This window comes from Euleptes europaea, chromosome 3 (assembly GCF_029931775.1).
Source record: "Euleptes europaea isolate rEulEur1 chromosome 3, rEulEur1.hap1, whole genome shotgun sequence".
NCBI classification, from domain to species: domain Eukaryota; kingdom Metazoa; phylum Chordata; class Lepidosauria; order Squamata; family Sphaerodactylidae; genus Euleptes; species Euleptes europaea.
The window spans coordinates 47,888,659-47,910,704 of NC_079314.1; the positions used below are offsets into that span (position 1 = coordinate 47,888,659).

Below are 22,046 nucleotides of genomic sequence, written 5' to 3' on the forward strand. Positions count from 1 at the left end.
AAATTGCTGGGAACTCTGGACATAGAATAACCAATACACATCTCATTTGGCAGACCAAAAGGAAACAGTTTTAATTAAAATGGTATACAAAGCATGTTTTTTTAAAAAATAAACAAGTATCTTTTCCAGAGAATCCCATGGATTCTACATGTGCCCAGTCTGAATGCCTGCAAAGAACAGATTTTGATCAGTTAACAGGTACCAATCTGTCTTATCTATGCCCCATTGAAATGAATGCAGACTGTTTAAAAGTAATTGGTGACCCACTTCATATATTTGCAGAGACTTGATACCAGTTTTAGCCATGTCCAATGCTGCTAATGTACGTTTAATTCTGCTAGTCCATGACTGATAAATTATTGATTGACGTCCAACACTGATTCTTGTTGTAGCATCACAATTAAGAATGTGTTAAACCTTGTGAATACAAATGTTTGAGACATCCACAGAGAAATTTGAATTTTTAAATTATGTATATTTTAATATTTTACATATATAATATTAAAAACTCTTATAAAACCATTTAGAACAAATATAATTATCACACAAGTTTAAAAATTGTTACTGCAGTCCATAGTTTTCTCTAAGATAGTCTACAACAGCAGATGTGCTTGATAAAACATTAAAAAATTTCTTTTCTTGCTTTGAAGTAATTCTTTCCATCATGTACATCAAATGGTGATGAAAACACATAAAAGGAGTCCCATGTTCAAGAGCAATATTAACCCAGTCCTGGATGCACTTTAGAGGAGTTTCTTCATATCCTGCGAACATGGCTGGATTGGCTAAGAGCCCCCTAGCAACCATGACACCTATACAATGGAAACAATTTTTTAAAATTAACATGTTGATTTTAATCATCTTAAAGCTTTGTGTTGTGCCCTTTTTATCATTTATTTACCTCATTGATCGTCTGCCTTTCTCACTAAGACTCAGGACAGGTTACAGAATTTTAAAATCATTGTAATAGACTACTGTAATACATAATGCAATAAAGCTAATGATGAAACTAAAAACAATGACATAAAAACAGCATATAATACATCCAATAAGCTGGATTTGGAGAACAATGACATACAGTATAATACATTCAATAAACAATGGCAATACAAAGTGAGAAGAAAAAAAAAAGCTGCCTAACATTTTCAAAGGCATTTAAAATTACATCATGAGCCTCCAGCTTCATCACTACATGAGCTGCGCAATTCATCCTTAGTGACACATACAATTTCAGCACCACGTTCAGTACGAAATACTATATTGTAAAAATATAGACTTTGGGCCTTCAACTGAATTACAGCCCTTGTACTTTGACATAATGATAAATTTGGCTAGACCAATCCTTTCACAAGTGGAAAGAAAATAAGAATCTGGTCAGCAACATCACTTTCTTTCATTGAACTCTGGAACAGTTAGTAAATACATTATTGAAGCCTAGCTATTCCATCCTAGAGATGTAAAGCTCAGATTTGGTTTTGGTTCCCTCATCTACTGCACTTTATGTGTGCATTTGTATCTTTGTTCTTCATGTGAATACTTGCTTTAGAGATCCTTAGTCACAGATACTAACTGGGGTCCACTATCAGAACCCATGTACTCAAAAATAAGAACCGCTAGCAGATCCAAACAGAGGCACAGGAAGCCACAAATAGTTGAATTCCCAAAGAGCATTAGAATAAAACAGGACAGATGACTCAACACTTTCTTCTGCCACACAGAGATCCCTCTGGAAGTTGTAGACCTGCTAAAATGGCATCACAGAGGAATGGCAAAGGCACCCAGTCTCCAGATCAGGGTTAGCCATTTCAAACAAATGTCTGGCAGGTCGCACTTAAGTAAGGAAGGGGAGTTTGCTGACTCAGAAAAAGGCTCCTGGAGGGAAACCAGACCTCACAACTTTATTTCTCAAGAGCGACTGAAGTTTAATACTACAGATAACACATGCACACACAATTTGAGTTTCTCATTATGGAGTGGGTGAGTGGGAGAGCACAACTCAAAGTATGTAATTACCGTCTGTTCTTGTTATTTGATGAATGTTCTCCACATCTTTTAAAGATTTCATGTCACCATTAGCTACAACAGGTACAGACACACTTTGCTTGATTATTTTAATTGCATCATAGTGAACCGGCTGGTGCCGCTCTTCTACATTTCTCCCATGGACTGTAATCCAGGATACTCCAGCTGCTTCAGCTTTTTGACAGAGGTCTACAGTTCTTTGTAGGTCATCATGAATCCTAATATTCCAAGTAACAGAAACATAATTCAGCAAGTACTATCTGAACTGCATGAAAATTAGGTGCAGAGTTAAGAATTATGGGAGAAAAACAATATTGTTAGAACGTATTCCAGATTTTCTTAGAAAGTTAACTTTATTTATTATTGTCATCCACCAAATGTTGTAAGAAATGGGAATGGTACACTTTGTCTGCAACCCACATAAAGTTACTTGTGTCCTGGGCTCTCATAGATTTCAGTGATAATATCAGTTTGTGTGGCAGCATACTCTTCTGCGCACAGACCAATACTAAAACTGATCTAAATGCAGATGAAATGCCAGCTTCTCTCTAAACTGCAGTTAAGGGATAAGGAACTAGCTATAGGAACAAAAACCAGCTACAGGACCACATGTTCCTTCCTCCTACTCCCAACCTTCAGAGAAGCGAATTCCTCCTCCCATGCAAGTGTAGTACCAGATCCTAGTTAAACACACTGCTAATAATGAGAAAGTTCACCAATATTTCCTTTAGCCACTGGGTGGCAGGTGACCTTTGTCCTCTAGTACTGGACTAGCAGTTCACTGGTCATATAACAGATAGGAAGAATTATTTTAGGAATGTATTTACATTTATTCCTGTTGCAAGCAGGGTTTTGTTTTTTGTAAAGAGTTTTCATACAAACATTGACAACCCAACCCTCAGTCAGCATGATACAGTGGAAAGAGCATAGAAGGTTGCTGCCTCCAAAGAGTACACCCATGGTACAGCAAGCAGCCTTATAAACCTTTAAAGATTAGCATTTAACATTTTCTAGGAAGTTAACTGATTTGCAATAAGCACAGCAAAACTACATATAACATAGGGTGTTAAGATGCACCAATCCCTATAAACAGTTTTTAATGTCTGTTTGGTTTTTTTGTTGTCAGCTGCCTCAAGTCGGTCTGGGCAGGCAGCATACAATTTTTTTAAATAAGTGAATAATCTTATAATATAGGATGTCAAGAGTCACATGGCTCACACCAGGGGTGGACTGGGAGGGACAAAAACGGCCTGGGAAAAGGAACCCCCTCCAAGGAGGAAGGGAGAAAGAACCTGCACCACCAGCCCCACACTTGTCTGGTGTCTCCTTTGCAGTGTGAGCTTGGTGGGGCTGTTATGGGGTGATGGCTGCTAGCTCCCCCAGCCCTCAGCCCACCAGGATTTTTCCTGGGAGTCTTAATGGACAATCTGCCCTTGGATCATACCTACAATAGAACTAGCCAGCACTTTTGATTAACTTAGTGTGGCGAATGACCTTACCCTAAAACCTGTGCATTTCCCTCTGAAACGCTGTTGCATAATAACTGCAATCCCTGGTAACATTTGCTTCTATGATATACACAAGCTTTAAAACAAAGTTTACTTTTCTAAAATGACTCTCAATATTGCAGCTGTAACAAGAGGTCACTTGGAAAATTTGTGTACAAACCATCTTCAGAAGTTTATACTACAGGATATGTTTTTCGTTTAACCTTATTTGGGCCTTTAATTAGTCACATATAGTGTTATTATTTATCTGGTAGGAAATGTCAAAACTTACCTTATCTTTACAGATACTGAAAATGTAGGATTTTCCACCTGATTTCTTACTTGTTTCACCATCTCTTTCACTGCTTCTGGTCTATTTATTAAGCAAGCACCATAACCCTCTGCCATAGCCCATCTTGAATAAAGGAAAACAACATACTTTTAATTTTTACTTTCAACCTACTAAATGAATTAGTTTTGCCAGGAAGCAAAATGTCAATGGATTAAGTGAGATTTCCTGGAAATCTAAAGTAACTGTCTATCTTGTTTGTTAAAGTTCATTCTTAATAAGCTAGTTCAGATCACCCGTCTCTAAAAGGATATGACAGAGCTCAAAGATCAAGAAACTTGGAAGCCCCTTTGCTGTGAGGAAAGACCAATTGCTTGAAACTCTTTAGTTCAGAAGAAAGAAGCTAAGAGGGACATGAAAGAGGTTTATAAAATGATGCATGAAGAAAGAAGCTAAGAGGGACATGAAAGAGGTTTATAAAATGATGCATGATGAAGGTAAAAGTGGCTAGAGATTTTTTCCTCCCTCTTCTATAACATTAATTCTTGATGCAAATAAACCACCAATCCATCTGCAAATCAGGCATTCAATCCTCAAAACAACAAAAAGTATGAGATAAACTTCCTGGGGTAGACCATAGTAACTTCTCCCCGCCCCCCTGGTAGAGGTTCCCAGTATCTGTGAGTCTCAATTGAATTACCATTCAGCTACATGAAAGGTATTTCAACTACTGCACATTACTGGATATTAAAGAATGGGCAGGATATGCACAATGTACTGATTATTTTAATATGCTGTCCAAAATTCAATCAAACATTACCTCTGTGGACAGCCACAGTTTATGTCTATGCCATCTGCAAAAGGACTGACGATGCAGGCAGCATCTGCTAGAACTTGAGCTTCTTTTGCAGCAAACTGAACAATCAGAGGGCGATCGCCTGACAAAACAGAAGGCTTTTTGTAATGAATTAAAACAAAATGCACCCCCAACATATTACATCTCAATTATATCCTCAGAACTGATTCCATATTTTAAAATTTATATTTAGAAGGGATGTAGATGATTTACCACATTACTAGCCTTTTATCATACTCTGTACTCCAAATCAGAATTCTGTTTGTTTCAAAGACATTTATTTCTGTTCTGAAGAGGAAACAGCAATATGTATTTTACAAGTTGCTTTGAGCCCCCAGAGAGGGAGAAAAACAGACTATAAATTCCTAGGTGAACAGTAAGTTGACTCCCAACACTGGCAGAAAACTTTTGGCCTAAGGACTGGGGTGAGTTCTTGACAGTTAAGTGCACATATTCCTGCTCCCAGCATATTGTGGTGCTGATACAGGCAAACGATGTAGCTGGCATGGGCCTGTGAAGAATATGCTTCTTTTACATTTGCTCCAAGTACAGATAATACAAGGAGGAACTAGGATCTCTGCACTGCATTTTATAAGCTTAAAAATCCAACAAAATGCTAAGAAGCTTACCCTGATGTGTTGTGAATTCACTGTGCCTAGCTTTCACAGATCTGACAAAATCAGCTGCTATTATCATTGGAGTGTAGCATAGGTCACAGTTATATTTCCTGACTAAAGTTCTGAAAGCCAGTCTGAAAAGACAGAAACATTTGAGGTTAAAAAAAAACCAACAACAGTTTTCGTAGACTTATTCTGAACACTAAGTATATACAGGATGGTTTTATATATTAACAAAACAGATTAACAGAAATTGCTTTCAGATGCCTGTCTTTAATTGTCATGAAGAAAACATTAACCATGCTGGATTTTTAATTACTTCCTTAAAGAATACCATCATGAAACCACGTTCTGTGGGAAACTACCTTATTTATCCAAACCATACACTAGCCAGTATGCATGAAGAATGTAAGTTTCAGTTTAGCATTCCTAGGTATTTTTCTGCGAGTTAGCTCCACTGATCAGATTTTGCAGGTATCTGAGTAGACCTGTTTATGATTGCACTGTAAGTAGGGTACAGCCCACTATGGTGGTAGTCAACACAAGGGGAGGCAGGAGCCAGGCATCCATCATACCTTGATGTGGTTCCCAAGACCTCCCTCCATCCCTTCTAGACACCAACTAGAAGCTACAAGGCAGATACTCATCTATTATTCCTGTGACCAAATTCCATACTGATAAAAATTAACATCTGCACTAAACTGTTGGTATTATAAATGCTCTGCAGGCAACTACAAAACACCTTTATTTGGTCAGTCCCAGTTCATACAGGTGCCTGTGAATCAACCTTCATGTATACAATTCTACAAAAAAAGACTCTCTCTGTAGGCTTTAATAAATAAAACTAAACAGTCTGCCAATTTAAGATTTACTTTGGCTGAAGTCACCCTGGAGAAGTGAATGCATGTGGGATGATAAAAAGAATGTAACCAATAAATAGAACTTACTTTGAGTATCTAACCATAGGAGCACATATTTTCACAATGTTCCCAGACTGAAACAAGTCGACTGGACTTCTGAGCTGATATTGTGGGGCATGTCCAGACTTTCCAGTCATATATAAATTTTCAGTCCAAATCTACAAAATAGCACCATCATCAAGTTAATTTAATTTGAGAAAAAAAATCTTGTCAGCTACAATGAATGGTGAAACGTAATACCTTAAAACTCTAATCAAGAAAATTACAAAGACTAGCTATACTAAGTTAAATAATGCCTGTAAAGGATGGGGAGCGCTATGTTTTCTGCCCACTCCGGGACTTGCGAACTCTTACTTAGTATAGGTGGTTGCACTCCCCAGCCATTATAGCCATTCTCTGTATTTTTCTTGATTAGATTTTAATTTTACACTTCACTCTGTACTTTCACTGCCCTGGTGTTTATTTTTTTCATATACCCACATAAATATCTACATAATGAGGATACACTCAGTGCATCTGAAGAGGTGAACTCTAGTCCACAAAAGTCTATGATGTAATATTTTTAATCTTTAAAATGCTACAAGATTCATGTTGTATATTTATAATTTTAAAAAGCATCCTGGAATATCAATTGCACATCAACAGCTCCCCCACTTCAGCATCCGCTTCTAAAGCTGTTCCAAACTTCAAAGCTCAACAGAAACCACAGACAGCAATGTCAAAATAATCCCAGCTCAACTGAGACCCTGCCTCAAACGTAATATTTTAAAACCCATATACATCCAAATCTGGATTTCCTGTACCACTAGACACTACATGGGGAACGGTCAAAAGTGGCAATTTGTCTCCCCGCAGATTAAAAGTAAAGTCTAAAAGCAACCTCCTCTACGGAGAGAGGGACAATTTCAAAGAACTTTATTGGGCGACAGAGCATTTCACTGCCAGAACATTATTTTTGAAGGTGTGAGAAGGGACGTACTGTGCCTTTGGACAGCACCAATGGTTTCCAAGGGGCCTTCCTGTCATTCTTCAGAGAATGGGCAGATGTTCATAATCGGAACAGCTTCTGAGGACAGATGAATGTGAGTGAATGGACAAATCAGTATGCATTGTCCTCCTCCAAATATTTACCTGTCTAGACCAGTTTTGTCCCACTCTCCTTGGGGCTCAGGGCAGAATGAACGATCCTCTCTATCATCTACCCTGCAGACAGGTTAAGATGAAAGAGAGAGGTCATCCAGTTGTAGAGTGGAGAGTTAATCCTGGATCTCCCAGATCCTAGTTCAACACTCTAACCACCACGCGACACGATCCTCTCCTTTTGTTCTCACAACTCTATGAGGTCACTCAGCAAGCCTGAACCCGGGTCTCCTAGATCCTCTTTTCAAGCTATAAGCACCACACAAACTGAAGCTCAGATCTAATAAATAACCTGTGAGTACCTGCATAGAAACTTACGAAATCACGCGGCTCCATCATCCATGTCAGGAACGCTATTTCTCTCTTCTGGACCTTTCGTCCTCCCGTAGTCTTAAAACGTCATACCGAGGAGGTAAACACAAGCAAATAAGAGTCAGAGAGCCAGAATTTGGCTAGAGTGACCTAGGGCCTGAACTTCCGATCAAAATGGAAAGCCTGTGATGTTCTGTGGTGCCTCTCTAGCTCTTAGCATCTCTGTGGTGAAACCGTCCTATCTATTTTTGCATTAAGTCTTTGGGCTTTGTCGTTTCCTATAGGATGAACTGGTCGAAGCATCAACGCGACCCGCGCTATCTGCGTGACTGCTGCAAAGCATGCTAGGAAATATAGGCTGTTTACCCCTTGAGCCGTTGTGAATAACGGGAAAAGTAGTCCGATAGTGCGCGCTTACGTGTGGGTCATATTATCCTAACCCTGCCCCCCCCCTTTCGCCGCCGACAAGGCGCGTGGGTTCGACTTCTGCCCCTCATGCCCCGCCCCCTCTCTTAAACGCGCGCTTCCGGGCCCCGCCCATTCCGTAGTGCCGTAACTTCCTGTCCCAGAATGCCCTGTGCCGAATCATGGACCACAATGGTGAGCTGGGGGTGGGTGGGTAGCTGCATTTATAGCCTCGCGCCCGCGCTGTCACCCCCCTCCCCTTTCTCGCCACCCTCCCCTGCCGCCGCGAAGCTGGGATGGGAGACCGACGCCGGGCGGGAAGCGCCGCGGCCTTGTGTTGGTGGGCGGGGAGGCCGTTGGGGGATCTGCGGCCTAGCGCGCGGGCAGACGAGAGCGGAGGCGCCGGGGACCGAATGCGCCCAGCGCTGGCCCGTCACGCTCGCTCCTTTTTTCACAGCAGTGCTGGGTAGTGGTTGGAGTGTCAGCCTAGGACCTGGGTGTAGATCCCCACGCTCGCTGAATATTCTGGCCTGTCACTCCCTCAGCGCAGCCTACTTCATAGGGTTGTAGTGAGGACGAAATGGGGAAAGGCAGGTACAGAGCACTGGAAGTCCTTGTGGGAAGGGTGCGGTTAAAAGGTGGTAGAAACTGGGACGCCCCAGTGGGTTGGCTTCTGTGGTGCCACGACCCTTCCAAAGGGCTGATGCCTTGAGGACAGGTTTCAGTTGTTTTTCTCTCTCTTGCCGTTTTCTCTGTTAGGAGTTTCAGCCCTGTTGATGAGGGAGCATCTTGGATCTACTCAACATTTTGTCCATGTTTGCCCCTTCAAGCTCATCGAGCTCAGTGTTCTCTTTGTATGTCATAATGTGGGATCACTGGTGAAGATTTGGTAATTGTAATGGGGAACACAGGGGCTGAAATTTCCCCCTGATGTGTCACATCCCCCGAGTGCTCTTTGATTAAGCAAATGTGCAGTGCACAGAACACTTTTTTGGTAGCATTTCTGAGAGATGCGAAATGACAGCTGTTTAAGTTTTGTGTGTGTTTGACAAAGTATAAGATTCTAGAGCGGGAGCAGACATTCGTGCTGGACAGCTCGTCCCATTCTGTTTAACTTGACATGCAGCATCCATGCGCATGAGGTGAGTTTCTGACACATTAGCAAAACCACTGTGTTAGTTATGTCCCAATGAATCTGGACAACCACCACCTCATCTCCCCTTTTGTTTGCTAGCAAACCAACATCTTCACAGGTAGAATTTGCATGGGCAGGTGTTTGGCACTCTGGCCAAAAGAGGTTGCCTGCCCCTGTTCTAGTGTAAACTGTAGGGCCTTCAGATTAATCTCCCCACCCCCCGCCCCCAGGTTTGTGGTTATGAATTTGTGTAAAATTGCTTTGAAGAATCAAGCATGGCTGACTGGATTTCTCCAAAGATTGGTAAAGAGAAGAGGAATAGTATAAAACTGTATTGCATACTGTGCCGAATCATGGACCACAATGTAGGCAGGGCTCATCTTTTGATTTATACTTTTTTGTACACTTCCTTATGTTAGGTGCTTTATAAAGAATAAATTATTGCCAGAGGTAATAAAGCCATAGTGTGAAAGAGCATCACACGTACATTTTGTAGCAAAAGTATTGGAAGTGAACTCATCTTTTAAGAAACAACTAGTGTTAACTCAGACAGTGCTTGATTTTTTTGTGCTGTTCATCCCCTCTTGAAACCTTCAGTAGTCCCATTTGTCTTGTCAGCTGTCTTAATATTTATTGAAAAGAATAAAGGCGTTTTCTGGTTGCTTATGAATGCCACCTTAGTGACATGCAAGTATCTGTGACTAAAAGTTATCCAGTCTTTCTCTGTGATCAGCCCTTATTCCTTCACAAGCATCTGATCTGACTAGCTTGTTAGCTACCAGCTCCTGACCAGTCTTGTGCCAGCTAAAAGGGGTAGCAGAAGTTCATGCATTTGAGGATTGTACAGAATCAGACGTGCAGTGTAGGTGCGTAATGGATAAAACGGAGGAGAGGAGAATTGTGTAAACAGCTTTTGGTCCCCATTAGGTAGAAAGGCAGGATATAAATAAAATAATTTTAACCTAACAGTCTTAATTTTGAGCCGCTGGATATAAAGAAGTTGCATTAAAACATATAGCTGTGTTCACTTCAATTGATTGCTATTGTAGTACAGAGATGAGCACTCAGGTTTTGACAAATCCCTACCCCTCAATCCTGAAATTGTTAATGTAGATTTGAGTGCTGAAAGCGTCATGTGTGCAATAAACATCAAAGATGTAACCCTCAGAAATTGGATAAACAGCATACACAATTTTAGATGCAATCCTAAGCATACTATCAGTGTTATAATTACTACTGAATTTAAGGGGGGATTACATGCTTGATTGCATAATTATAATGATTAAACATGCTTGATTGCATAATTATTTGATTGAGGCCAGCAAAATATGATATACCAAAACACTGGTCACATAAAAGAGAAACCTAAATATGGGCTTAAAGATAATTTTAATAAGAATCTTAGAAAGAATGCATTCTGACATTTAATGTTCAACATGCCGGACTAGGAATGCCATATAAGTGATTCTCCACCATTGTTCATGCAGGAAACATGGGAATTATGTTCATATTGTAAAAATGTGCAAATTAGCTACAGCTTTCTAGCAGCCCAGACCTAAGAAGTGTTCCGTCAGAAATTCCACTGATTGCTAGGATTGCAGCCTTATGCATGTTTGCATTATTATAATATTCTAACAGATGACATTTTAGCCTTGTTTGCCATTGAGTTAAACCACACATTAAGCCCCAGATTGAAATGTGTGTCATTTTTTCTAACTGCTATAAATTTCAGTTGGTAGAAATAACACTGGCTCATTGTTAATACTCCAGAAGCTCTTAGATTTTCCCTGTTCAGTTTTCTGCAGTTCAGAAACAGTTGCTCATTATACCAAGAAGTGCACTATAAGAAATATGAATTTCTCCTTTTCAAGAGCCAGTGTATAGTGGTTAGAGTGTTGGACTGGGATCTGGGAGAACCAGGTTCGAGTCCCCACTCTGCCATGGAAGCATGCTGGGTGATCTTGGGCCAGTCACACAATCTCAGGCTAACCTACCTCACAGGGTTGTTGTGAGGATAAAATGGAGAAGAGAAGAGCCACGTATGCTGCTTGAGAAAGGCAGAGTATTAATGAAGTAAATAAATAAACATTCAAGAACCTACAGTGCTACAATAGTTTCTGGCATTGGACTTCTGTGGAAGATAATTTTGATGTCAGTTCATTACCATTATCGTTATTCATTCTAATTTCTTTAAAATGTTGTTCCGGGAATTTTTAAAAAACATTCACTTTACTTTTCTCTAGGATCAATGTTATTTATCATAATTACCAGTCATAATGTGAACATTATGCACAGACAGGAACAACATTGTTGGATATTATATAAAATTTCCAATGCCAGTCAGTCACTCTATCAGCTACATAAATTTTTGTGAAGGGTTGGAAATAGCTGAGAGGTTCACCCTATGTTCCTGGAGCATCCGCTTTGACTTTTCTGTGTACTTTGCTTTTCCTAATTCAGTTCTCTGAACTAATACAAATCTAGTTTCTCTGAGCTGCAACAGAGAATGAGTTCCTTCAAAACCTCCAAATGTATCTCGGGTTGGATCCAAGCTAATTTTTTCATGGAATGGAATTTGGAAATGAACTTGTCTGCCTTTCTCCTCTCAGTACAGACCAGTGATCTGGGGAATTCCTGGGGAATAGGGGACTCTGAGGAATGACATCAGAGGTCTGCAACAGGAAAGGAAATTTCCAGTTTAGTCTGGATCCAACTCAGAGTTTCTGGTATAGTAGCATCAGGACTTAACTGGTTTCCTACAAATAGGGGTGCATTGCCCCGACCTGGATAGCTCCAGGCTAGCTGAGCTCATCAGATCTCAGAAGCTAAGCAGAATCGGTTCTGGTGGGTATTTGGATGGGCAGCCTCCGGGGAATACTAGGTTGTGACGCAGAGGCAGGCAATGGAAAACTACCTCCAAGCATCTCTTGCCTTGAAAACCCTACAAGGTTGCCATAAGTCAGCTGTGACTGGACTGCACACAAAAAAAGTTAAAGAATGGACTGGTTACAGTCACTTGTGTTTGTCCTTCTATGTAGGCCATACATCAGATTAGATTGATTTGAATAGTATTGCCAGTTCCAACACATTCTTTTGTCTGCCAGAGCTCTGGGGCGGCTTCAGATTGCCTCTGAAGAGATGCTTATGGAAAATGTGATCTGACATCTAAAAATAAAGTTTACATCTTTCTGGGGTGAGGAAGGGAATATTCGACATATTGAGGTTGTATCCAGCCAGCTTTTTCTTAATCTTGTCCAATTATCCTCACTTTATCCCCCATTCAGCATGACTTTCATCCATGCAGGTCCCATGATCCCCAGTATAACTTTTTTAGATGGTCAAAGGGCTCCCCCTTTTTCTCCAGTGGAAAAGTTGGTTGCATCTCGCCTGAATTCTCAGAGTTCTTTGGTCAGGGGAACCTTGTGAAGTTGGATGTTGAAGGCATCACCTCAGCTTCTATAAGTCATACTCTATAAGTTATTTTACAGAGCAGCGTAACAAAACAAAACAAAAGATTGGCTGCTGCTCCAGAGAGTACCATTGACATTTCAGTAATGAGAACGGCACCTGGTAGGAAGGGCTGGATTGACTGCTAGTGAATGCAGTGGTGGAGATGATGATGAAGAAATTAAGCCAATGACTGTTAAAAATGTGAATTTGAGGGGAAAAAGGGAACACAGAAACTGTGATTTTACACAAAGGGTGATGATGGCTAGAGCATTAGACTTTGACGGCAGCAGCTTGGGCTCAGATCCCCCAACTCAGCCATGAAACTTCACTGAATGACCTTGGGCCTGTCATGATTTCTCAGCGTAATCCACCTCACAGGGTTGTTGTGAAGATAAAATTGTGACAATAAAATTGAGCTCCAAATGAAGCGATGGTAGTGCAAATAGTTTGAAAGAGGCAAGTTCTTTATTAAAACATGAGTGCATTGCTTTTTTTCTCCTTTTGTCCTCTCTGCTAGCCAGCTGCATGCTTTCTCACCCTTTAAAAAATAGTATATGTTCAACTCGTACACTGTGTGTGGGATAGACTCCAACCCTGCAAGATACATTTTGAGAACAGGAAGAATCTTACAATAATATTTTGAAACCTGTCATCAAGACAGTGTGAAGATGGAAGGTTACTTGATTGAATCCTTCTCTCATATTAAAAAGCCCCTCTGCAAATTTTATATATATATAAAAGATTCATGCCTAGCCTTCTATTCACATCATATATATTCCATGTTTCTCCCCAGTGGGGACCCAGAGTGACTTTCATCGCTCTCCTCCATTTTATTCTCACTGCAACCCTGTGAGTTACCGTATGTTAGGTTGAGAGTATGCAACTGGCCCAAAGTCACCCAGCGAGTTTCCATGGCAGAATGGGGATTTGAACCAGTCCTCCCCAATCCTAGTCTGAAACTAACCACTACACCACACTGGCTCTCAACTTGCCCTATTCGCTTTCTGCCAGCATGGGTTGTATGTGTGTATGGAGGGGGTATTCAATGTTCAGTCTTTCCGCTTATAGTAGAACGTGATATGATTAGGTGTTTTTAGTAATATTGCCCAGAATGTTGAAGGAAGTGGAATGTGACATTATGCTTGGACAACTGAAAGTGAATAAGGTATTTATTTATTTATTTACACAGACAATGATTTGCAAGGCACCAATAGTTCTGGCTCCTTGGGTGGTCTTGATGTTCGCCGACGCATTCCTATAAAGCTCATCTCCAAACAGGCCACCAAAGCTAAGCCAACACCCCCTCGTCCTGCCAGAAACATGAACAGGGGCCCATCAAAGGCTGGTGAAGAAGGTAAACCAATTTGATAAAGAGCTATGTTGTAATTCCAGAGGGATTAAGCAATTTCCGCTGCTGGTCTGGCATTAATGGAGTCACGACATATAAAAGGACAAGTGTTGAAAATGCTAGGAAAGGACTTTTTTTGTTGTTCTTTATTTTACAGGTAGCAAAGCAGGTGTGCAAATTGTTTGAATATTTTTACTGACCTGCTACAATAGTGTAGAAGAGACCATCCAATGTTAGGTTTTCCACTTATGAGGTTTGAAGGATATTTTCTCATTCTTTTCTTTGTTTTTTTCTGAGCTAATTCTTTTATTTGAATGATAGGATTCTAATTGTCTCATGAATTCAAAACTTGCCTGTATGCTGTGAAAGCTAGTTCTCCAAAGTTTTTGTTTGTTTGCTTTTTATTTTCCTACAGAAGAATTTGATTATAACGAAGAACAACAGTATGAATGCAAAGGTAGTGATGTGTTTGCTAATCAAAGAAGATTACTTGGACATCTCTTCTGGGACTTCAAGGTGGGACCATAGGCCTTTGTAATGTGAAAAGTATGCAATTTTAAATACCATAAAGGAAAATCAAAACGGTAGTGTTTTTAATAGGAGATTTGAATCACATCTTGCTTTTGAGAATACAAATTGCCGCTTCTGGATAGTGCCTAGTGCTCTATTGTTACTAAATAAATGTGTACTAATAGGATGGTTAGCAAGATAGCAGTAAGACAAAAGAGAATGTTTTGTCTTATGTCACTAGAAAAATGTGGCACTTTACCCAGGCTTTCTGTAGATCACCATGCGCTTAGTGTGCAAATGTGTTTTAACAGGCTGATAAAATAATGAAAATTGCCATTTTGACAGATAAATTTACTTGGAGAAAAAGATGATACCCCCGTCCATTTCTGTGACAAGTGTGGGCTGCCCATCAAGATGTATGGACGCATGGTAAGTAGTACCATACTGGTGGAAACCAAGCAATTGTTCTGCCTCATGGAATGATAAATTGTAAATCTGTGATGTAGAAGCAAGGAGGAGGAGCCCAGTTGAATTAAACGGGATGCTGTGTGGCTGCCAGGCAGCAAACATTAGGTTTTTTCTTTTCTTTTTTTAGGAACTACTGCTTTACTCAACAAATTGTGGAATTAACTGCCAGTGGACATAAATTTGTAGAATTCACTGCCAGTGGACATAGGGATGGCTACAAGCACAAAAGGTTTTAAAAGGGGGTTAGGCAGAGGAGGTCCATCAATGGCTGTTAGGCCATCAATGGCTGTTAGGAGGTCCATTCAATGGCATGGTGAATTAAGGGAACCTCCACATTCAGAGGCAGTAAATCTTTGAAACCCTGTACTAGGAAGCAGCATTAAGGGAAGGACTTGGCCTCTGTACCATATGTATTGGCCCTGCAGGATGACTGGTTTGCCCCCTGTTGGGCAACAGGAAGCTGGACTAGCTAGACCATCGGTCTGATTCAGCAGGGCTCTTGCGTTCTTTCTTTTTTTTCTTTTTAAACTGGAGCCTGTTATTAAAACAGATGAGAGTGGAAAGAACAGCAGGCTTTTAATGTACTTTTGCATAATCTGAGTAAAACATTGACAGGTCTAGGGTTTCAGATTGTTTTGTCATGAAAACCCCTTACAATTTTAAAGGCTTTGGATGTTGTTTTAGCTAGAATTAAAAGACTGCTAAGTTTTTCTTGTAATAGAAGCTTTCATGAACCAGAAGCTACCTCATCAGATAAAGAGAGGAGAATGTAGCATTGTAGTTGGCATACTCAAGTTATGTTATCGTTCAGATGTAGGCAAATTATTAATACCAAGCCAAGTTAATGGGAGTTTGCCTTTGACTTCAGTGATGGTAGGATTTTACTCATGGTTGAGTCAGTCATATTCAGTACCAGTGCTGGATATTTGACGTTGAGCCATCCAGACATGGAACCACCCAAGATTGTTCCTATTATTGTATGCCTTATAGGTGAGACAGCCTTAGACTGTCTAGCAGAATGAGAGGAAAACTATGTAACAGGTCTCAGGATGTATAAAATAAAGTACCAAATATTTACTTGAGGCCCAGCAGCTTCATCGCCAATTGAAAAGTAAGAATTTCCTATTTAGCAAAACCTCTTGGATTTTTACTGCTGACAGCACAGTCTGGGCGTGCTGGATAAGAATGTACTTTAAACAGATTTCATGGCAGCCTGTCTGAAATGCAGTTCATTTGTGTCTACTGTTTCCTTGAATGTGGTGGTTGGTGTTTTTTTAGATACCTTGCAAGCACGTTTTCTGCTATGACTGTGCTCTTTTGCATGAGAAGAAAGGTGACAAGATGTGTCCGGGGTAAGTTTATTAACATATGTTAATTAAAGAGAAGGGGGGAATGCAGAGTCTACTCCCTGACAAATCGGTACACATGGATTGATTCTGTGAGTTGGAATCCACGGATTTGTTTTATTTATTTATTTCATTACATTGCTACCCCGCCCTCCCCAGCCAAAGGCAGGGCTCAGGGCATCTCACAAATAATAAAAACATTTCTATTTATAGTGTATTTAAGGTATGTTCTATTTTGCTGGCAATTGCTGTAGCAATAAACTGAACTGAATAATAAAATATAAATATATAAAATAATAAAAACAAGTTAAAAGCATTAAAACCACAGCACAAAACAGCACAATACAGCCCAGTAAGTAAGGACAAAAATGTTTTATGGCGCCAAAAACAAATATCCGGCTGCAGCCGGGCGAGCAGATGGGCAGATCCCGAAAGTGGTATAAAACAAAAAGGGTAAACTTAGCAGCAGAGGTGGGGAAGGTTAGGGAGGCCAGTATTTATAGGTAAAACCATAGCTGGCCTTAACCATAAGCCTGGTGGAATAGTTCCGTCTTGCAGGGCCTGCGGAATTCTTTGAGATTCCGCAGGGCCCTGATCTCACTGAGGAGACTATTCCACTAGGCCAGGGCCAAGCCAGAAAAAGCCATGGCGCTGGTCAAGGCCAGCCAGATATTCTTTGTGCTGGTGACCACCAGTAAGTTATTATTACACAACCAAAGATTTCTCTGGGAAACATACCAGGAAAGGTGGTCCTGCAGATACGAAGGTCCCAGACAGTGTAAAGCTTTAAAGGTCATAACCAGCACCTTGAACCTGGCCCAATACTCCAGCTGGAGCCAATGCAGTTGACGGAGCACTGGCGTAATATGTGCATTTTGTACCAGCTGGAGACTTTGGGTCAGTCTTGAGGGCAGTGCTACAAGGAGCGAGTAGTCTAGCCTGGAGGCGACCGTCGCATGGATCACTGTGGCTAAGTCAGGGCGAGAGAGGTAAGGCACCAACTGCCAGTCCCAGCCGAGATGGTAGAAAGCCGTCCGGGCCACGGCTGTGGAGGCATCTAAGGTCACACACAGGCTCCTGATGGTATGCGTAGATGTCAGCTGCACGCCATCAAGAGCGGGGAGTTGGCACCCCACCCCCGAGTCTCCCCAGCTGAGCCATCTTTGAAACATTCTGTTTCAGGTTGTGCTAGCGGAGGCTTTTTTTGTCCGGTGGTCGGAACCTTCTCATGATGCAAGAGCCTTGGCAGAAGAGGCTCTTACGTCAGGGCAAAGGCTCTTTCTGCTGGAGCAGGGGTCTGCAAACTGCGGCTCCCGAGCCCCATGCGGCTCTTTGGCCCGTTGAGTGCGGCTCTCAGAACTTGGTCTCGCGTCGGCAGCTGGGCAGCGGAGCCGGCGCGCCTGAGAGAGAGAGAGAGAGAGAGAGCGAGAGAGAGCAGGCGAGCAGGCGCGCTGTCTCTCTCCCCCCCCCCGCCGGGTGGAGAATGGCCGGGTCCCCCTTTCCCTCAATGGTTGGGAGGCTAAATCCTCCCCTCTAGCCGCGTGATTGCTGGGCGGGCGGCTCGGCGGTTCCTGGCCCCCCCGCCCGCCTATTAGCTGTTGGGCGGGGCGGGCTTCCTTTGGTAGACCTGGCCTCCGGCTGAGTCCCATTGGGAGGCCATGTCTACCCACTGGCTTTCTTGGCGGTAGACCTGGACTCCGAGGAGGGGAAAAAGTCCGCCTTCAGAGGCCAGGTCTACCAATTGGCTTCTATGGGCCTCCGGAGGCCAGGTCTACTGCCAAGAAAGCCAATGGGTAGACCTGGCCTCCCAATGGGACTCGGCCGGAGGCCAGGTCTACCAATAGGCTTTTATGGCGGTAGACCAGGCCTCCAGACGAGGACTCCGGATGGGGAGGGGGAAATGGCAGGGACTTACAATTTAATTTTTATCAATAAATAAGATCACTATTAAGTATGATATCAAGTTTTATTCAGTGTACCTATAGTTTAATTAAGACTTAAAACTTTAATTAAAGTTTATTAAGTTAATAAACAGTGTACCTACCTATATAGTTTAAGTTTAAGAAATTTGGCTCTCAAAAGAAATCTCAATCATTGTACTGTTGATATTTGGCTCTTTTGATTAATGAGTTTGCCGACCCCTGTGCTGGAGGAAAGCACCTCCACGAGCAAGTGACTGACGTATGAATCCACTCTTGCTTTACCAGGGATGAAGGGAAGGATGCTTGTGAGTAGGACAGCTACTTTTTGTGCCAGCACAATTCCATGCAAATAGAATTGGCTGGAAAATGTGTTTTGGAAGCAGCTGTTCTTTAATGAAGGGGTTGTGTTGTTCAGCAATTATATCAAGTACCTAAGTAGAACAAACAGCCGCACATAATAATCAGGTTGGGCAATATTAGGTCATCTTGGCAGACATTACGTATTGGTGATAAACTCTACATCATCTTCCCCTTTAAAATACGGCTTTATTATTGGCATCTTAGCACATTTTCAGTATTTCTGCTCAATGCAGTATAATTAGAACAGCTAGCAAAACAAAAATCAACTGTAGTTTAAAAATTGACTTACAATTGATTAATGAGATGTTGAGAAACAGAAGAATTCTCTATTAAAGTCTAAGGAATTTTTATAAGGACTCATTGTTGATCCTTTCATGATAAATAATACATGCTTTCAATAAGTAATCTAACATTTTATATTTTGTGATGAAAACTTTGGAACAGTGGCACCTTATTCTCTTAGGATGAATTTTCAGTCAGCTTGGTTGAGAAAATGGACCCAAATGTTGATATTTGGCTGTCGTTCTCCAATAATTCAGGTTTCTGCTCTCTGTTTCGTGTGGTCACATCCTGACTACAGAGTTCGTCCCGAATCTCATTGTGAAGCCTCCAGCCCCAGGGGCTGCTTCTCTGCCCAGGCATTTGTTTAGTGTCCAGACTTTCCAATAACAGGCTGACACCAGAGGGATAGGTTGGGTTGTAGTTTATAGTATCAGAGTTCCAGGGTCAAATGCCTGATTACATCCTAGGGGTCTGCCTATCCCCTTATCTTCTTCACCTGTTTCCCTCCTGACTCAATTCTTACTCCCAGGCCTGGATTCCTGCCCAGGATTCCATGACTGGGGCTTCTAGCGATTGTACCCCTACCACACAGTTAGGATTTAAGGTGACCAGGCCTCCAGAGAGTAAGCTGCCACTCTCTTGGCTGGGAATACCACCTCTCTGGTCCCTCCTGATGTACCAGGCTTTTCCAGCTGTCTATTTTCCATCCCTTTTCAGCCAGCTGTCTCTCCTTCTTTTATTCCCGTTCCTCCTGCCACAGCCACTCCCTGGCACTCTTGGCCTGCACCTGAGTAGGGCTTTACTACCTAGGAGATCCTTACTCCCAAGACTGCTTTTACCCCGGGAGGCTTATACTGGCTCTTTTTGCCCCTCCTGCTCTTTATATGCCCTCAGGGTTTAGTGCTGCCTTTCCTTCCTGCTGGTAGATAATGGGCCTTCTCTCTTGGGGCTGTTTCCAGGCTCCCCCATCATCCCTTGCCCAGGGACCCCATAGTGTGTGACACACATTCACCATGGGCAACTGTGAGGGATGCATGAATACAATAAACAAATGATTGCGAGAATGTCACCCTTTTTCTTGAATGCTTGTATTAGTTGTGGGCGTTCTGATTTAGAATGTGACAATAGTTAAAGATCAACAGTGAGCCCTTTAAAAATTCCTTAGATTTTAATACAGCAAAATTATTTTCAATGTGTTAATATCGCCATCAGTTTTGAGCTTTTAGACTAAATCACTTTGTTTTGCAAACTTTGGAGTTGATTCTGTAAATGACATTCTTTCTTTCCCCCCCTTAATTCAGCTGTAACGAGTCTGTACAGCGAATCGAACAGTGTGTACGAGGGTCTCTCTTCATGTGTAGCATTGTTCAAGGGTGCAAGAGAACATACTTATCCCAGAGAGACTTGCAGGCTCACATCAACCACCGACACATGAGAGCAGGCAAACCCGTTGCGCGTCCTCCGCTGGAGCCTGTCCATCCTCCTGTTGCTCCGCCTCCCGCAGAAATCCCTGAGCGGTTCATAATGCCTTCGGACAAGCACCATCTGAGCCACATTCCACCAAAGCAGCACATCATGATGCCACCTCCACCACTGCAGCACGTGCCGCACGAGCATTATAACCAGCCGCACGAAGACATCCGGGCGTCCCCAGCAGAGATGTCCATGGCTCCTCCTCCCCCTCGCTCAGTCAGTCAAGACACCTTTCGCATTTCAACAAGAAAGCACAGCAATCTCATCACTGTGCCCATTCAGGATGATTCAAACTCTGGTACTCGAGAACCACCGCCACCTGCCCCGGCTCCTTCTCACCATCATCCCGAATACCAGGGTCAACCCGTGGTGTCCCACCCTCATCATATTATGCCGCCACAACAACATTATGCACCGCCCCCTCCCCCACCCCCGCCAATAAGCCATCCAATGCAACATCCCCCCCAGGCTGCAGGTACTCCTCATCTGGTTTACAGCCAAGCTCCACCTCCTCCAATGACCTCTGCCCCTCCACCAATAACTCCTCCCCCTGGACATATCATTGCCCAACTGCCACCCTATATGAACCATCCTCCTCCTGGACCACCTCCACCTCAGCATGGAGGCCCACCTGTCAATGTCAACGCACCCCCTCCCCATCACTACAACCCTAATGCTTTGCCACAGTTCAGTGAAGATCAAGGAACTCTCAGTCCACCTTTCACACAGCCAGGAGGAATGAGTCCGGGCATTTGGCCAGCTCCGAGAGGGCCACCTCCACCTCCACCAAGGATGCAAGGCCCACCTTCTCAGGCTCCACTTCCTGGACCACACCACCCTGATCAGGCCAGATATAGGCCATACTATCAATGATATTAAGAGTAATGTGAACTAATGTATGATATAGGAAGGATAACATCCTAAACGGGCTTTTAGATGAACCTGACTGTTTGGGGAGTTCTTATTTCTCTCTCTCTCTCCCCCCCCCCTTTTATTTGAGAAAAAACCTTTGTGACTGTAAAACTATCTGGGGACTTGAATCTTAAGGTAAAAGTTTTAAACCTTTGACTGTAGGACTTTGATGCCTGATATATCGTAGTGTTATGATGAAGTGGCTCTGTAGTTAACAACTACATTTTAACAGACATTGTGTCGTAGTCTGGTTGACCTACCCCAGAGATGAACGTTTGTGAGATTTCTCAAACAACCAAACATTTATTGTACCACTCTTAAAGTCTTCTTGTTAAATCTGATGTTTAGTTTCATTTGTGCTTCTTTTTTTTCTTTATTTTTGTCAACCTGTGTATAATTAAATTTAAGATATGGTCCAAAAATGCTTGCTTTTTTCCCTCCACATGAATGGAATGCATTTCTAATTCTTGTTTAGGGGCAGAGTAGAGTGTAAAGAAAAAAGAGAAATCATTGTTTTGCATTTGTATTTCTCCAGCCAGCATGACGACACTTCATATAGTTGGTTTTTGAGGTGTTCAGAGAATAATAAAAAGAATAGGTCAAGCAATTTTTTTGGTCAGATGAATATTGTTGCCAAGGCAATACATCCTTTTGAATTTCACAGAAGATGTGGGCATATGAAGTCAGAGACTTGTTCAACTAGGTATGCCAAAGTTTTCCTTTTTTCCTTTAAAATTTCAGTTTTCAGGGGAAGTGACAGAAGTTTATTTTACAGCGATAACATAATAGCAG

General features: G+C 42.0%; 3 protein-coding genes across 3 annotated transcripts in view; 1 reads left to right on the forward strand and 2 right to left on the reverse strand.

Annotated features, from left to right (window-relative positions):
- SLC26A4 (solute carrier family 26 member 4) overlaps nucleotides 1-22,046 on the reverse strand; it is a 139,556-nt gene that overhangs the window by 79,442 nt on the left and 38,068 nt on the right. The gene's annotated exons all lie outside the window — the stretch shown is intronic.
- DUS4L (dihydrouridine synthase 4 like) lies at nucleotides 537-7,670 on the reverse strand. Its single transcript, XM_056847769.1, has 7 exons — nucleotides 7,650-7,670; nucleotides 6,219-6,349; nucleotides 5,284-5,405; nucleotides 4,619-4,736; nucleotides 3,802-3,924; nucleotides 2,014-2,240; nucleotides 537-812 (listed from the first exon to the last, which is right to left on the reverse strand). Exons 1-7 carry the CDS (start codon nucleotides 7,668-7,670, stop codon nucleotides 562-564), a joined length of 993 nt encoding a protein of 330 aa, XP_056703747.1. The 3' UTR covers nucleotides 537-561.
- On the forward strand, nucleotides 8,207-21,298 carry CBLL1 (Cbl proto-oncogene like 1). The gene is made up of 6 exons (XM_056847768.1): nucleotides 8,207-8,243; nucleotides 13,823-13,987; nucleotides 14,397-14,497; nucleotides 14,837-14,920; nucleotides 16,238-16,311; nucleotides 20,171-21,298. The coding sequence occupies exons 1-6, from the start codon at nucleotides 8,231-8,233 to the stop codon at nucleotides 21,213-21,215; spliced, it is 1,482 nt and encodes a 493-aa protein (XP_056703746.1). The 5' UTR covers nucleotides 8,207-8,230; the 3' UTR covers nucleotides 21,216-21,298.

What these genes read in the sequence shown, in the direction of transcription:
- DUS4L (XM_056847769.1), bottom strand. Translation starts at nt 7,670, where the DNA reads ATGATGGAGCCGCGTGATTTC. An exon ending in TGAATTCACAACACATCAGG is followed by an intron (nt 4,737 to 5,283) that starts GTAAGCTTCTTA and finishes CTGTTTTGTCAG; the next exon opens with GCGATCGCCCTCTGATTGTT. An exon ending in TCAAATAACAAGAACAGACG is followed by an intron (nt 813 to 2,013) that starts GTAATTACATAC and finishes TCCATTGTATAG; the next exon opens with GTGTCATGGTTGCTAGGGGG.
- CBLL1 (XM_056847768.1), top strand. An exon ending in ATCTCTTCTGGGACTTCAAG is followed by an intron (nt 14,498 to 14,836) that starts GTGGGACCATAG and finishes CCATTTTGACAG; the next exon opens with ATAAATTTACTTGGAGAAAA. An exon ending in TCAAGATGTATGGACGCATG is followed by an intron (nt 14,921 to 16,237) that starts GTAAGTAGTACC and finishes GTGTTTTTTTAG; the next exon opens with ATACCTTGCAAGCACGTTTT.